Source organism: Haliotis rubra, unplaced genomic scaffold, assembly GCF_003918875.1.
Source record: "Haliotis rubra isolate DU_JTF1 unplaced genomic scaffold, ASM391887v1 Scf110, whole genome shotgun sequence".
Lineage (NCBI taxonomy): Eukaryota > Metazoa > Mollusca > Gastropoda > Lepetellida > Haliotidae > Haliotis > Haliotis rubra.
In genome coordinates this window covers 1338804-1356870 of record NW_025765004.1, presented here as the reverse complement: position 1 = coordinate 1356870, position 18067 = coordinate 1338804, and the positions used below count along the sequence as shown (strand labels likewise).

The 18067-nt window shown below is 40.0% G+C and overlaps 1 protein-coding gene across 1 annotated transcript in view; it reads right to left on the bottom strand.

Annotated features, from left to right (window-relative positions):
• Positions 1-18067, bottom strand: part of LOC124286496 (VWFA and cache domain-containing protein 1-like) — a 78827-nt gene that overhangs the window by 24058 nt on the left and 36702 nt on the right. Inside the window, 7 exon segments of the mRNA XM_046722873.1 lie at positions 667-767; positions 1810-1947; positions 2291-2371; positions 3972-4079; positions 4082-4106; positions 4364-4508; positions 15262-15400. Coding sequence (XP_046578829.1) covers positions 667-767; positions 1810-1947; positions 2291-2371; positions 3972-4079; positions 4082-4106; positions 4364-4508; positions 15262-15400 — 737 coding nt within the window.

The window sequence follows — 18067 nt, the reverse complement described above, 5'->3', positions numbered from 1 at the left end:
CACCAGATCTATCCATGTGCCAAGTTTGGTGAAGAAACATTGAACGGTTTTAGAGTTCTGCTCCGGAAAAGAGTATTACCACCAATTTCAGTCTAAAGCAAACTTGTTGCCATGGAAACGCCAAAAGTATTTTATAAAAAAAGGCACCAGTTCACCACCAAATCTATCTTTGTGCCAAGTTTGGTCAAGAAACATTGAACGATTTTAGAGTTCTGCTCAGGAAAAGAGTACTACCACCAATTTCAGTCAAAGTCAAACTTGTTGCAATGGAAATGCCAAAAATATTTTATTCAGAATTCCAAAACTACCAAAAGGCACCAGTAGTCCACCAGATCTATCTACGTGCCAAGTTTGGTGAAGAAATATTGAACGGTTTTAGAGTTATGCTCCGGAAAAGACAAATGTGCACGGGTGCACGGACAGACGGACAGAGTCCATTTTAATACCCCCCGCAAAACGTGTTGAGGGGAATAAAAACGATGAAAAACAATTGTAATTTGCTGTACAGAATGTGTAAGTTGTGATGAATCATGGCTCTTCAGTAGCAGACTGCACAGACCCCTGGTGGGAGTGGTTGTCTCCATAATGCACCCCTATCATTTCATATGTAGCAACAACTTTGAGACACTACATTTAACATGAGCAGCAGGTGGTTGAGTTACTTACAATGACGGGTATCTTCAGCCTGTATCGGACATCATACTTGGAGAAGTTCTGGTTTGCGATATCTTGTAGGAAGCTCTTCTCATACATGATGGGCTTACCATCTGCAATATACAACTTTCCCTATCATACATGTAATAAGATAAGATGCGCGGAGAGGAAATATGCAAATATTGTATTGTATACATTGAGTACTGTCATAACTTGACATACCTACATTAAAGTAATTCATTGTGATTTATCTCCTTTACACACCAGTCAAACCAGAGGTTTTTACTGCTATGGCACCAAGTTTCCAGAGATGACAGATGAAGCCTATATTAATCAAGGAAAATTTCAGCTTATAAAATATTATTGCTCCTACATGTCAAACAACATTTGAAAGGTTTAATCCTACTGTTGATAAATATGAAAGTTGTTTTTATCAAATTATTCAACTATAATTATCAAATTCAATTCAACTATAACTAAATAAGTTTATTTTTAATGAAAATGCAAGCTTACACATTTATACTGTCGAAATAAACCACGAAGCAATGGTGGGTATCGTTTAAAAGCTCTGATTAATAATATCACCGTAACCTGGTGTATCTTTGCAGTTGTAAGAAAGCATTATATTTCTAATGGCACTTTTTTTTGTCACAGTCTGCTATAAGGATCGTGATTGGTCAAAATCATGCATGTGACCATGTAAATGTACAAGTGTTCTCAGATATTGTGAAAAGTGATAGATTTGATATAAGAATCACACGTCAGGTAGAGTCCTAAGAATATATATCATTTTTGCCGTGTCTACTGCCTGGCCAGATAACCAGCCTCTGGTGTCTTAGGACCGATTATTTGGCCTGCAGCGTTGAATGGGTTAAGGACCTTACAATTTTTAGAAAGAGAAAGGTTAACTGAAAACTACTGTAACTGCTGTAAAGGGGTCCATTTCACAAAGGGATATCAGAGATGAGGTCATTCAACTCCCATGGCATCCATATAGATGGAGAATGCAATCCAAGCAATGGAAACAAACATGGCACCACATATAGTGATATTTGCTGTAGGTACACATTGGACAATAAAATGATCCAAGGTTCATGGCATCAAAGATTAGATCATATTTTGTCTGTATACACTGATGAGGAATATGATGCATACCATCTATGACAGCATATGTGTTGATGATGACCTTGTGCCCCATCTGGGCATTGTGAATAGCAATCATGTCCATGACATCCCGGGCTTCAGTCAGAGAGGACAGCAACCCTCGGCTCACATACAGGATGAGAGCTCTGTCTGCAAACAACATCTCAACTACATTATTTATCTGAGCGAATTCAGTGAATAAATGTGTGGGAATCAGATTTACTGAATTGACTATCCCTGTATTGAAATACATACTCAAGTATGGCAATAATGCTTTCTGTCTCACACCATATCAATAAGATTAAATCAAGATATCAGTCTATATCATCTCAAAGCCTATCATACAAGAAGCTAGACATTACTTAAGCCATTACGTCAAGCTGACACATACGTACTACAATGCAGAACAGTTTTCCTTGATGCTCTGAGAATATTCCACATCACACCCATGATACATGACTAAACCCCCAGATTAGCTGTGTCCATTTCTTACCTGACAACATCTTGCCTTTCCTGAAAGTATTGTGGATGAGCTGAAAGGCTGTCTCAAAGCCCAGGGTGTGGTTAGTAGCAGCTGAAAGGAAACATTATTATTATTATTATTATTATTATAGGACTCAACTCCCTGGGGAGTATTCAACTCATGCAGCCTGTTAGGCGCAGCGAGTTATCGCACAGCCTCGTCATCACAAGGTACCCACCCAGCTGGGTGGACTGGGACATATAGTGACAGTATCTTGGCCAATGATACTGCATGTTACTATACCCGTAACTACGTGTTTGTGTGTCCACCATCTGGTCACCTACCATCAGATAAGTGGGTTCTTTTAAGTGCACAGGGTTGTGTACTGCACATTAGAGGGTGTGACAACACTGAAAGAGCCTGCAAGTAATGTTAGCTGCAAGGTTTCTACATCCGGTAACAACTTCACAACCTGGTCATCTCCAGGCAGTCAACACCAAGGGGATCATCTACATCCAGTTGGCAGTTTAACAACCAACCTGACTTACATGGTTTTCACATCTACATTACTACTTCAGGCAATCATTCATATCAACACCAAGCATTCTCTTTACCACTCACCACATCCCCATGCAGTACTGTTACCACTCATCTACATAACTACTTCACCACTCATTCACATCTTACACATGCATACTGTTACCAATCATCTACATCAAGGAGACATCATTCACATCTATGTCAGGCACACATACTTCAGGCAATCATTCATATCAACACCAAGCATTCTGTTACCACTCATTCACATCTACATCACGCATACTGTTACCACTCATCTACATCAAGCATTCTCTTACCACTCATTCACATCTACATCACGCATACTGTTACCACTCATCTACATCAAGCATTCTCTTACCACTCATTCACATCTACATCACGCATACTGTTACCACTCATCTACATCAAGCATTCTCTTACCACTCATTCACATCTACATCACGCATACTGTTACCACTCATCTACATCAAGCATTCTCTTACCACTCATTCATCTACATCACGCATATCTACATCAAGCATTCTGTTACCACTCATTCACATCTACATCACGCATACTGTTACCACTCATCTACATCAAGCATTCTCTTACCACTCATACATCACATCTGTTACCACATCTACATCAAGCATACTGTTACCACTCATCTACATCAAGCATTCTCTTACCACTCATCACATCTACATCAAGCACTGTTACCACTCATCTTACTCACTCATTCACATCTACATCATACTGTTACCACTCATCTACATCAAGCATTCTCTTACCACTCATTTCACATCACATCATCAAGCATTCGTTACCTCTCATTACATCTATCTTACCATCAAGCATTCTCTTACCACTCATTCACATCTACATACTGTTACCACTCATCTACATCAAGCATTCTCTTACCACTCATTCACATCTACATCTAGCATACTGTTACCACTCATCTACATCAAGCATTCTCTTACCACTCATTCACATCTACATCACGCATACTGTTACCACTCATCTACATCAAGCATTCTCTTACCACTCATTCACATCTACATCACGCATACTGTTACCACTCATCTACATCAAGCATTCTCTTACCACTACACCAAGATAAAGTCATTGCAACTTATACATCCTCACTCTATATCAAGTTTCAACTTACTGTCTTGTTTCTCAAGATCTTCCACAAACTTGCTGAAGTAGAATTTGGTTTCAACAGTAGCTGGCACCAATGCATGAGGTAGACAGCTGTCAGAACGAGGAAATGTTGACTTGCCGCAAGTCCCACCACAGCAATCTGAATGTCATGATATATAACCAGTAAGTCATGCAATCTGACAATACTGAAGTTAACAAGCACACTTCAGCACCATATACAAAGATTTTCTTGTTTGTTTCAGGTTGGAAATTTTGAAGCTATTCCAATTATATAATTTAGATATAATTGATAACATACATGCAAAATTAAAAATTGAACATACAGCTACAATTTATCACAAATATTTTGACCAAATTAGAAGGATTCTGCCTCCTGTGTGTGGAAGTTATACTTACACGGTCATTCTCGGAAAAGGACTGCAGAAGATGCAGTGCAATAGCCTTTGCTGTGCGTAACTGGGTGATACTCATGGCATTACCATGATCCACTACAATCACAACATGCTTTCGTTGTGGCTGGATTGTTGATAAGAACACATCTCTACAAGAAGAAACAGAGCAGGTACTTAGAAATAACCTACCATGTTTCTACAGCATGCAAAAACGGTAACATTGTGGGCTTTCACTGGCATGTCCTAAAACATGCAATTCAGTAACAGTGAATAACAGCAATGTCTGCATGTACCAACAAGGTAGCACTGTTTGCTGATCAGCTACATTCAAAGTACGCTGAAAGTTTTACATAGTGAAATCTCATGAAGTAAAGATAGTGTGGTTGTGAGTGTAATCTAGTCTGCATGTGACTGACAGTATGATGTCGATCTGATTTTGCTTCAGTCCTATCATCAATAACAATGAAACATTTACACCAATACTGAGATACAGAATTTACTTTCATTACGCTTCAAACAATGAGTTGAGAGCAGTTAATGGCGACTAAAAGTAAAAGACAGCAGTACGAGGGGTGTTCAAACAGTAGTCAGCCTAACTACATTCTCGATGTCCAATGTTTGAAAAGCTTCCATTATATTTTAAATGAATCATGAGCAAAGCCATATCCAAAATTTCTCATATGTGGGTAATGTGGTTAACAAGATATTAGTCATCACAACACATTGGGGTATAATATTTCTTAGAAAATTGCAGAAAATGAAAAATGATCTGTCATTTAGTGCCTTTTGGATAATGGTGTGACCTGGGGAGGAGCTGGTGGTGGTTTCGTTCTAGTGGACTTCTGCCTATCTCGCACACACAGAATGTTTCTTGCATACTTTGTTGATGTTGACAGATAGTATGTATAAAAATAAAACATAAAAACAGCTGCATTTGTATCATTTTCTAGGTGAGGCTGACTACTTTTTTTTCCATATTATTTGGTGAGCTCTTGGGGAACTTTAAAGATAAACAAAAAATTAAACTGTTGTTTGAAACTGTTTTGAAAACAGAATTATGCTTGTTTGTGAGGACTATGCTAATGGAAAAAATATATATGTCATAAAAAAGAAGAAGAAAAAAGTTCCCCCCACTCTGACTATAAGCTCCTTCCACTGGTGTAAGAGTGGAACGCAAGCATGAAGATGAGTCATGTACTGTAGAAAATCTTGAATGATGAAGCACTTGGAAATCTGCAAGCTTTTGATAATACACCATTAATATGTGCACAACATAAAAGGCTATTTGAGCAGCAGCTTCAAAGCGCCTGTGCTGTTCGTCTGTTGTTATTGTCAAGTGCTGCTTATCACGCCAGCCTAGGCTTATGTTAATACTGATTCCTCCAATAATCTTCTTACATCATGTAAGAGGCTGTGTTGAGCGAGCAACACTTATAACCTTTGCCAGCAAACACAATCCAAGGAGGAATGTAACAGTTTCGCCAATTTCAATACCGTCGCTGCGGCAATATTTTAGAAAAAGGGCTTCTCTCTAAGCTACAGCCTATTGATTTTTAATAAACATGGATTATGGTGGAGGGAAATAGCAAGGATACGAACGAACACACAAATTCTCAATAACAAGCCCTCTTTCAGAGCAGCCATAAAAACCTCTGCCTTTGAAGTTTTGTTTGTACGGCAGAGCTGAGGCAGAGCTGAAACATTACGGGTCAATATATTTTGTGTGGGCCGTAGTGAGCTGCATGACTGTAGGCTGCTTGCCTGTAGGAGAGCAACATGCTCCCACATTCAGTCAATATTACCCTGGCCTCCTAAATCTATTTATTTGCTTTGTAGGGACACAGCTTTGTCTGAGCACTCTCTTTGCATAGCTTTGATCTTTTGTTGGCCACCAAACTCATGTTCAAATACAGCAAGCTATTGGCAAAAGGTTTCAGAAATGAAACAAAAGGAGCTGTATTATCAAACCACTTGCCAATGTAACAAGTTTAAAGATTCTGGAGCTGTTCATACACACAATATATACATATATACAAATCCTGTCAAGGGGCAAACATGGACATGAATATCAAGCGTCATCTGATTGGCTGCTGGCATTCACTCACAGGAGAATACACTGTAGCATGGATGTGGAAGCAATTTCATCTCAGACTTCAAAGGCTCATAAATGTCATTTCCCACTTTGTTGGTAATCGAATCAATCAAGTTTCAATGTTACCAGTTCCAGTCAACAAAACATTCAATAACAAACCATATTTTGCTCATGGCCAAGCTGGAAAAGAAGCTTATGTAAATTGCCAGGAAATAATGCAGGCAATTTTGTGCCCACTGTGCGGTGCCTTTGATGTTGTCACTTGTGTAATGTAATCTATATTTACATTCACTACTACTGAATAAAACTGAAATTGGAGATACACAAAAAGTGATGAGCGCTACAGATAATTGTTGAGCAAAAAAACAACTGCGAATTGATTACTCATGCGATGCAGTAAAACCTGCATCAAGTGTAGCATGTAAGTGGGGAAGAGAGTTCATCTCGGATGTTAAGCTGAGCAATAGCAAAGCATGGGTGATATAGTTATATAACTAATTGGGGCAGTAATTTGTCTGGTCATTTCAACACTGAAAAGTGAAAAGAAAGCTCTTATACTAGTTTGGAACAAACACAAGAAACAAGCAACTTCATGGAAACATAATCTTTGAGGCATCTTTACTGAAGCAGTTGCTTGGTATCAAGACACTGTTGTCAATACAGTCAAAAATATAAAATCTGTATCAACATGTAAAGTTATCGATTGAACAAATTTGATGTGGGAACATTTTCCAAGTTCAAGAAAGGTAATTTGTAATAATTCTCTTAACCCAAGTTAAAAATATCAAAATATGATTTTTCGCTGTCATTCTGTTATATGAGATGATTGCGTTAATGCTAATGTTAATGATGAATGCTACTTCATTGACTCTAAGCTGAACTGAAACTCTAACACTGAAGCCCTATACAAAAAGTGTCAACAACGTCTTCATCTCATGCGTAAACTGAGATCATTTAATGTTAACCCATCTGTGATGTCATCTTTTTATGTAGCATTTATTCAGAGTATTTTAACATTTTCCTTCCATTGTTGGTACGGGTCTCTCTCACTTCATCTCAAATCTAAAATGGAAAAAATTGTTAACACTGCAAGTAAAATCGCTGGAGTCCGATTTGAATGTTTATCATGAATATATGAGCGGCAAATCGTGAATCAAGCTGTCAAAATCATATCTGACCGTACTCACTACTTAAATTCGGAATACAACCTCCTCCCTTCAGGCCGCCGCTACAAAGTTCCAATTGTGAAAACTAAGAGAGCCCGTACATCCTTTATTCCAAGTACCATATCTCTCTTAAACAAATGTGAAGATACCTAAATCAAAGAATGTATGTAAATATGTTTGGTATCTCTCTAATGTGTCAGTAGCTCTGCTGAAAAGGCATTAAATCCTGAAAAGGCATTAAAGTCTTATTCTATTCTATTCTCTTATATAAGAAATGAATATACACAGTAACGACTGACTGACTGAGTTTGGTTTTACGCTGCTTTTAGCAATATTCCAGCAACATCACCGGCGGGGGACACCAGAAATGGGCTTCACACATTGTACCCATGTGGGGATTCGAACCCGGGGATTCGAACCCGGGTATTCGGGGTGACGAGCCAACGCTTTAACCACTAGGCTACCCCACTGCCCCTACACAGTAACGATTATTTCACGATGCACAATACCACTCGCAATCAGGCAAACAGGAACAACTACATACAGTTTCAGTTTTAGATTGAGGAATATGGACTCATCTGCGATTAGGGTACATATTTGTACCTGTGCTGACAACGACCCCTTCAGCTGTAGTAGAAGCAGAACATATTTGGAGAGGGCATCTTGATCGAAATAGACATGATGAAGATAGTTCAGCGAATGCTTTAAAATACTAACCAAATTAATTGACAACTTTCAATGTTACTTTAGATGGAAATGTCAGTAAAAGCAGGCAAAACTGTCGTACATCAAGCAACCAGTATGTGTTGCCTGGCAGCTAAAGGTTATGCTCAGGATAGAAAAAAACAACAGCTTATCAAGTTTGCCTCATGAAACTGCCCTAAGATAGGTTAATTACAACTAATATCAAAGCAGGCAAAGTCTCTGATATGTGATCTAGATAAGAAATTTATCATTATGATAGGAAAAACATCAAAACTGGGGTTTCCTTTGCTGGTCTTTTCAAATGTGCCTCTTATCAGATCTTTCTTGTTTTAAGCTGTGTTTTTGCCAGTGGCTTGGTGTGAGATCAAAGACAGTATGGTCTCTGAGGGGAGAGGTGGTCTGAAGGGAGAATCAGCACTGCCAACCCTCCTCACCACATCAGCAGCAGCAGCAGCACACCAACGCAGGCAACATCTGCTAGCTCCTCCTCCGCCAACAGTCAGTTTCAGCAATGTTACAATGCTTATAGTTAAAAAAACACTACAAGGCTCAAAACCCTTCGTAAAAACATTCCTATGACAAGTAAGAAGACAAAGCACTGACAGCATCCCCCAGACTCGGCATGAAATTGTTATCAGGTAAAATAATGATCATTTTTATCTTTTTCTATCCATGAAACTCACAGGTAGCACACAGTTTTTGGCAGCTTTTGCATAACATAATCTTTTAACTTCTTCTTGCATTCAGATATCCTCTGTAAACATGGATAGTTTGGATTTTTAATTGATATATTTCTGAATGTAATAGTGTTCCCAAGACCTTTTGTAAGGATTTTAATAACAACACTAACTCTATAGAACAGTCCATGTTTTGCTTTTGTTTATGGAGCCACTCCTTACGACAAAAATCTCTACAAAAGTATCTTCCTATGTCTTAAAATGTTTGCCACAAAAAATGGTTTGCTCAAAATTCAATTGCCAACTTGCTGTGCCTAAAAATGAGATGTCTGAATCATGCTGATGGCCTGGCCCTTTACACTGCGAGCTTGGCAAGCAGCCCAATGAGAGATACTTCTCCAGGACTGCCAACTCAATAGCTGACACTAACATAGAAGTGATTCCAAAGATGCTCCACACTAAACAACGAAGTGCTCATGTTGAATCAATGTAATACTCTTGTTCATCAAGTGTGTATGTAATGTGAGGATTGAGGTGGCACAGTGTATGATCCACTGTATGTAATGTGAGGATTGAGGTGGCACAGTGTATGATCCACTGTATGTAATGTGAGGATTGAGGTGGCACAGTGTATGATCCACTGTACGTAATGTGAAGATTGAGGTGGCACAGTGTATGATCCACTGTATGTAATGTGTGGATTGAGGTGGCAAAGTGTATGATCCACTGTATGTAATGTGCAGATTGAGGTGGCACAGTGTATGATCCACTGTATGTAAAGTGTGGATTGAGGTGGCACAGTGTATGATCCACTGTATGTAATGTGCAGATTGAGGTGGCACAGTGTATGATCCACTGTACGTAATGTGAAGATTGAGGTGGCACAGTGTATGATCCACTGTATGTAATGTGAAGATTGAGGTGGCACAGTGTATGATCCACTGTATGTAATGTGGATAGAGGTGGCACAGTGTATGATCCACTGTATGTAATGTGAAATTGAGGTAAGTGTATGATCCACTGTATGTAAGATAGAGGTGAGGTGGCACTGAAAGTAAGTGTATGATCCACTGTTTGTAATGTGAAGATTGAGGTGGGACAGTGTATGATCCACTGTATGTAATGTGTGGATTGAGGTGGCACAGTGTATGATCCACTGTATGTAATGTGAAGATTGAGGTGGCACAGTGTATGATCCACTGTATGTAATGTGAAGATTGAGGTGGGACAGTGTATGATCCACTGTATGTAATGTGAAGATTCAGGTGGGACAGTGTATGATCCACTGTATGTAATGTGAAGATTGAGGTGGGACAGTGTATGATCCACTGTATGTAATGTGAAGATTGAGGTGGGACAGTGTATGATCCACTGTATGTAATGTGCAGATTGAGGTGGCACAGTGTATCATCCACTGTATGTAATGTGTGGATAGAGGTGGCACAGTGTATGATCCACTGTACGTAATGTGAAGATTGAGGTGGCACAGTGTATGATCCACTGTATGTAATGTGTGGATTGAGGTGGCACAGTGTATGATCCACTGTATGTAATGTGAAGATTGAGGTGGCACAGTGTATGATCCACTGTATGTAATGTGTGGATTGAGGTGGCAAAGTGTATGATCCACTGTATGTAATGTGAAGATTGAGGTGGCACAGTGTATCATCCACTGTATGTAATGTGTGGATTGAGGTGGCACAGTGTATGATCCAATGTATGTAATGTGAAGATTGAGGTGGGACAGTGTATGATCCACTGTATGTAATGTGAAGATTGAGGTGGCACAGTGTATCATCCACTGTATGTAATGTGTGGATTGAGGTGGCACAGTGTATGATCCAATGTATGTAATGTGAAGATTGAGGTGGCACAGTGTATGATCCACTGTATGTAATGTGCAGATTGAGGTGGCACAGTGTATCATCCACTGTATGTAATGTGTGGATTGAGGTGGCACAGTGTATGATCCACTGTATGTAATGTGCAGATTGAGGTGGCACAGTGTATGATCCACTGTATGTAATGTGTGGATTGAGGTGGCAAAGTGTATGATCCACTGTATGTAATGTGAAGATTGAGGGGGCACAGTGTATGATCCACAGTATGTAATGTGAAGATTGAGGTGGGACAGTGTATCATCCACTGTATGTAATGTGTGGATAGAGGTGGCACAGTGTATGATCCACTGTATGTAATGTGAAGATTGAGGTGGCACAGTGTATGATCCACTGTATCTAATGTGCAGATTGACTTGGCACAGTGTATCATCCACTGTATGTAATATGAAGATTGAGGTGGGACAGTGTATGATCCACTGTATGTAATGTGAAGATTGAGGTGGGACAGTGTATGATCCACTGTATGTAATGTGAAGATTGAGGTGGCACAGTGTATCATCCACTGTATGTAATGTGTGGATAGAGGTGGCACAGTGTATGATCCACTGTACGTAATGTGAAGATTGAGGTGGCACAGTGTATGATCCACTGTATCTAATGTGCAGATTGACTTGGCACAGTGTATCATCCACTGTATGTAATGTGAAGATTGAGGTGGCACAGTGTATGATCCACTGTATGTAATGTGAAAATTGAGGTGGCACAGTGTATGATCCACTGTATGTAATGTGCAGATTGAGGTGGCACAGTGTATGATCCACTGAATGTAAAGTGTGGATTGAGGTGGCACAGTGTATGATCCACTGTATGTAATGTGCAGATTGAGGTGGCACAGTGTATGATCCACTGAATGTAATGTGCAGATAGAGGTGGCACAGTGTATGATCCACTGTATGTAAAGTGAGGATCGTGGTGGCAGAGTGTTAGAGGACTGTAGCAGTAGTGTGTGTGATCAAATGTATGTAGTAGAGAACTGTAATGGTAGTGTATATGATCCACTGTGTGTGGTAGAGGACAAAGCAGTAGTGTGTATGATCCACTGTATGTGGTAGAGGACTGTAATGGTAGTGTGTATGATCCACTGTGTGTGGTAGAGGACAAAGCAGTAGTGTGTATGATCCACTGTATGTGGTAGAGAACTGTAATGGTAGTGTATATGATCCACTGTGTGTGGTAGAGGACTGTAGCAGTAGTGTGTATGATCTACTGTATGTGGTAGATGACTGTAGCGGTAGTGTGTATGATCCACTATATGTGGTAGCGGACTGTAATGGTAGTGTGTATGATCCACTGTATGCGATAGAGGACTGTAGCAGTAGAGTGTATGATCCACTGTATGTAATGTGTGGATTGAGGTGGCACAGTGTCTGATCCACAGTATGTAATGTGAGGATCGGGGTGGCAGAGTGTTAGAGGACTGTAGCAGTAGTGTGTGTGATCAAATGTATGTAGTAGAGAACTGTAATGGTAGTGTATATGATCCACTGTGTGTGGTAGAGGACAAAGCAGTAGTGTGTATGATCCACTGTATGTGGTAGAGGACTGTAATGGTAGTGTGTATGATCCACTGTATGTGGCAGAGGACAAAGCAGTAGTGTGTATGATCAACTGTATGTGGTAGAGGACAAAGCAGTAGTGTGTATGATCCACTGTATGTGGTAGAGGACTGTAATGGTAGTGTGTATGATCCACTGTATGTGGTAGAGGACTGTAGCAGTAGTGTGTATGATCCACTGTATGTGGTAGAGGACTGTAATGGTAGTGTGTATGATCCACTGTATGTGGTAGAGGACTGTAGCAGTAGTGTGTATGATCAACTGTATGTGGTAGAGGACAAAGCAGTAGTGTGTATGATCCATTGTATGTGGTAGAGGACTGTAATGGTAGTGTGTATGATCCACTGTATGTGGCAGAGGACAAAGCAGTAGTGTGTATGATCAACTGTATGTGGTAGAGGACTGTAATGGTAGTGTGTATGATCCACTGTGTGTGGTAGAGGACAAAGCAGTAGTGTGTATGATCCACTGTATGTGGTAGAGGACTGTAATGGTAGTGTGTATGATCCACTGTATGTGGCAGAGGACAAAGCAGTAGTGTGTATGATCAACTGTATGTGGTAGAGGACAAAGCAGTAGTGTGTATGATCCACTGTATGTGGTAGAGGACTGTAATGGTAGTGTGTATGATCCACTGTATGTGGTAGAGGACTGTAGCAGTAGTGTGTATGATCCACTGTATGTGGTAGAGGACTGTAATGGTAGTGTGTATGATCCACTGTATGTGGTAGAGGACTGTAGCAGTAGTGTGTATGATCAACTGTATGTGGTAGAGGACAAAGCAGTAGTGTGTATGATCCATTGTATGTGGTAGAGGACTGTAATGGTAGTGTGTATGATCCACTGTATGTGGCAGAGGACAAAGCAGTAGTGTGTATGATCCACTGTATGTGGTAGAGGACAAAGCAGTAGTGTGTATGATCCACTGTATGTGGTAGAGGACTGTAATGGTAGTGTGTATGATCCACTGTATGTGGTAGAGGACTGTAATGGTAGTGTGTATGATCCACTGTATGTGGTAGAGGACTGTAGCAGTAGTGTGTATGATCAACTGTATGTGGTAGAGGACAAAGCAGTAGTGTGTATGATCCATTGTATGTGGTAGAGGACTGTAGCAGTAGAGTGTATGATCCACTGTATGTGGTAGAGGACTGTAATGGTAGTGTGTATGATCCACTGTATGTGGCAGAGGACAAAGCAGTAGTGTGTATGATCCACTGTATGTGGCAGAAGACTGCAGTGTGAAGTATGTTTGTCTTGTGGTAGTGAAAGATATTTCTCAAGGACTGATACCTCAATAGCTGACACTATTATAGAAGTTCTACCAAAGATACTCCACACTAAACCATGAAGTATTCACTTTTGAATCAAGAATGACTGATGTGATGTCGGGACACCTGCTGTAAATACTGCGAAGAAGGTATGTACATTTTGACCTTGTGATTGTGCACCGACTATGTGGCAGTTGTCATCTGGTGTTGATGGAAAACCAGAAAACGGAGTGTGTGGAGCAGAAGAGATCTAACATCTCATCTGGAATCCAGGCACATACATTAAACTGGACAATCAATACCTACAGCTATGTATCATACATCAAAGAAAGATAATTGTCAAGTTTTTTCCAGGTCACCTTCAGCATACAAACAGAGTTCTCATGCTGTCGTGTATACCACTGTGCACTGGCTACAGAAATGAACATAATTAGAACTTGTTATCAAGTAGCTCAGGCTAATTTGAGTTGTGATCGTTTATGAGTCACAAGATGAAAGGAGCAAGTTGCTTTGTGAAAGAGAGAGCTCCACCAGCGGCTTGCGATCAGCCTCACAGAAAGAAATGTGGACAGGATGTTACATGTTTTTGTCAAAGAAATCAAAGTGGCTTTGTGAGAAATCTCATTTGTGTGCAGTGCCGATGTGACATTAACTAGGGTCTAATTGCTGGTGAGAAGCTTGCCTCCCTACACAGAATGTCACTCCCAGTTATCTCACGGCACCAACACACTCCAACATTGCCATCACTATCAATCACTCTTGTGTCTCCCTCTTCCAATACATACCTCGGTGATGGAAATGCATGTTTTTATCAAAATATCACACAAATACAAAGATACTTAAGATGTCTTATAGAAGTCTATTAAACCCACATATTCACCTGAATAATATGTAAGAAGTGTTTTTCATATAATGGACTAGAATCTGTACTTTACTGAGAAAGTGTAATCCGAAATGTAATGTGTTACATTTGACCACTTTCTAAAAGACATTGAGTGCTAACAGCTTCGGACATGAGAAGTGATCCCAAATTAAGCTTGTTGTAGGGTAACACAAACCAAAAGTACTAGAATCTGTACTTTGTCAGGTAACCTGACTGATTATGGTCAAATGCTGTTTTTGTCATTGTATGGCACTTAGTTCAGAACTTGTTAATGACATATCTTTCAAAATCCTTTAATGAATCCCACAAATCAGAAGTTCATGAGTGTGAGTTTCTCTGGAGAATACTCAAATCTGATTGCATTGTTGACAAAAAATGTTGCCTTTTTGCCCATGTTTGGTGTTAAGATGAAACTTAGCTGACATAATAAAATACTGGTTTAATGCAAACAAAAATGTGTAGCAAAGCTAATATGATGCATATGTTGAGGAGTGCCATGAACACACAAAAAATGTACCCAGCTACACATCCAGATGAGCAAAATAACAAACCTCACCCAAGAGCACTGAGTGAATACAACATGGGGAGAGTTGTCCTTACAATCATTTCAGGACAACTCTCATGCAGTCTTCCATTTAACGCACAACATACCTGTGTCTGGTATCATGAACATTGCGGCAATCCTCCGCCCAGCGGAAACCATTTGCTGGGTATTCATTGTGGATACCCGAAGCAGAGATGAAGTACTGCCATTTGACACTAGGAAAGTACTGGACATTAGAGCTCCAAACTGCAAGAGACATTAAAAATATTAAACACATTGTACATGCATGTAGCACTGGAAGTATATTTTCCTTTGTTCAACCCTAAAAGGTACTCATCTAATAAACATCATAAGGCTATTGCTGGACCCATGCCACACTGCCAACTGCAGGGACTAGGGCTACTGCTACAATACTTTATTTAGTTTTGTCACATTCATTGTTACGACAGGTACTGCGACCAGAGAAGGAACTCAACAAACTGTGAGTTGTAATATTGACAGTAGGGCAGTATAACATTCAATTAAACATTTCACTGCCCTCAAATAACTGATTAGGAACAACTGAAAACTGAGAGCATGAGCAACGTTTTTCCAGTGTCAAGGTACAGCCAGGACCATGTTGAATAAAGTAGTTTAAGTGTTATGACTACCCCATTGTAGAATGAGACGGTCTATGACAGTCATATGATTGTCTAGAGTAACGAACTCCAGATGACATGCCCAATAGTGTCAGCTTTTACCAGTTGCACCAAGGAAGGGCAAGGTGGTGCAGCCACACTGTAGGGGAAAGGAGAGGAGAGGTGAGGTGTAGTAACAAATGTATTTAATTGGGTAGGTAGTGCATCTTCTGTATAAGCCAAGGGATGAGAAACCCTTCTATTGTAGACAAATCCTTCTCCAACTGTAAAAAAGCAGCTGCTGAGAATATGGGAGATGGTATGGAAGACCCCCAACATGAAGCTTGCTACATAGGGTGGGAGAGTAGCAGTGTATTAGCTACAGCCAACACCTCACCTCTAGGACAACATCTAAGGAGTTCCCAGATGGCTTGCATTTGCCTCCAGCAGCTTCAAAGCATAACTCAGGGTTTGCCTGCCTCTGTGTGCAGTTGTAGCAACAAGGTCTTCATGTGGCTAGATTCCTATTCCCAATGTCTGCACGAGTACCACAACTGCATGTAACTGTTCTAAACATCGCTTCATTTATTCATGACAACATTTTGCTTGAAAATGACCTTCTCTACAACAAAAAACACCCCGTTCCAGTATGTCTGGAGTATGCTTGTACTGTTATGTATAATGCAGATATGCAACCAAATCAGTGTATATTCAACGCTGTGGGTGCACATCATATGCAGAACAGAAACTACCTCAAGCCAACCAAGTGAAGCAAGCATCCTGTGGTTGGTGATAGGTAGATACATATACAAGATGCCCCAAATACCTTCATAATAGGCTCTTTTCTTTGTAATTCTTTTCCGCACGGGTACACATTTAGTCTCGTAAAATCTCACACCTAGCATTCTGGTATTGTGTGGACTACCACAATCAAAACGCCAAGAGTCATGACAACCCAAGATCATCAAAGCGTGTTCAATTGAGTGCAACATAAAAATTAACCCTTTGTGTGTCCGGTCTGCCTGAGTGAGTTTCTAGGAGATTTGCTCAGTGATTACTGGCTGGACAAAGGTAGGGGACTATCCAGGTGAGTTATGTTTCCTGTCCCAGACATAGTTTCTGCTTCTGCTGCTGCTGCTGCTGCTGCTGCTACCACCATGTAACCTTGCTCAGGGCTCCACCTCTCTCACACATTGCTGTTACATCACACATCAGACAGGACGACCATTCAAACAATGTAGAATTGCAAACATTCTACACAAAACACATGCATGTCTTCTTCATGTAATAAGAACACATTTTCATTCTCATTGACACTTGATCACATTGTCTTCCAACAAGTAGGAGACCTGATGTAACCAGGTCCTCCTTGGAGTATCATTTTAGATGCTATGATAAACAATCTAAGTGATCAGGTGATACGTTGATGTGACACATGAGGAACTTAACAAGATCAGGTTTCACTTCCCAGCTGTACAGGAGCTGGACAATGTGAAAGAAGTATCGCATTAGCGATGACGGTGAAAACATGCATCCATTATACAGTCTGAAGCTTTTTAACACTTTATCAAATTTATTTCAGTCTTATAAATCTCTGCTAAAATTTATTATATACCAAGTGGTAAAAAAAATATCTTAGCAAATATGATTTTGATGAAAGACGATTTATGTCTGTAATATTTCAAATATATCAGAGTCTGTTTGGATCAGACACAGAGAAGACTAATAATGTAAATGCCTGAATTTATTCACAAAAGAAACGTTTCTCACACTTAAAAATAACATCCACAGTCAGCTGCTCATGAAGGTCATCTAATACCCAGGTAACCACTTTGATATAACAAGCATGTGGTCTTTTCTGAAAGAGAGGGGTCTATTCTGTCAGAGGAACAGTGTTGAAATAAGGATAGAAAAAAATGAAAGGAAAACACATATTTAACATAAAAAGGGAAAAGAAAATATGACCATTTATTCTCACAAGTTTAGAGAAGTCAAAAATAAACTCTTACTGGAGAAATAAAACAGTATGGAATGTTTTATTGTAGCTAGTCGACATCTTGTATGCATTTTGAAAAGGCAAAAGGTGAAGCCAAGGTGGGGAGGCTGGTTTCACCGAGGACACAGCAAAAGGCCATGGACCCTCATCAGGAACTGCTAAATGTATCCACAATGTGGAAAACAACACTTTGAAACTGCTTGGGGACAGTGGTTCAAATGGCAAGGGCTTGCAACAAGCCAGCTGAGAAAACAATATGGAATCCTGCCCCTTTACCACACCACAAGCTTGTGTAGCAAT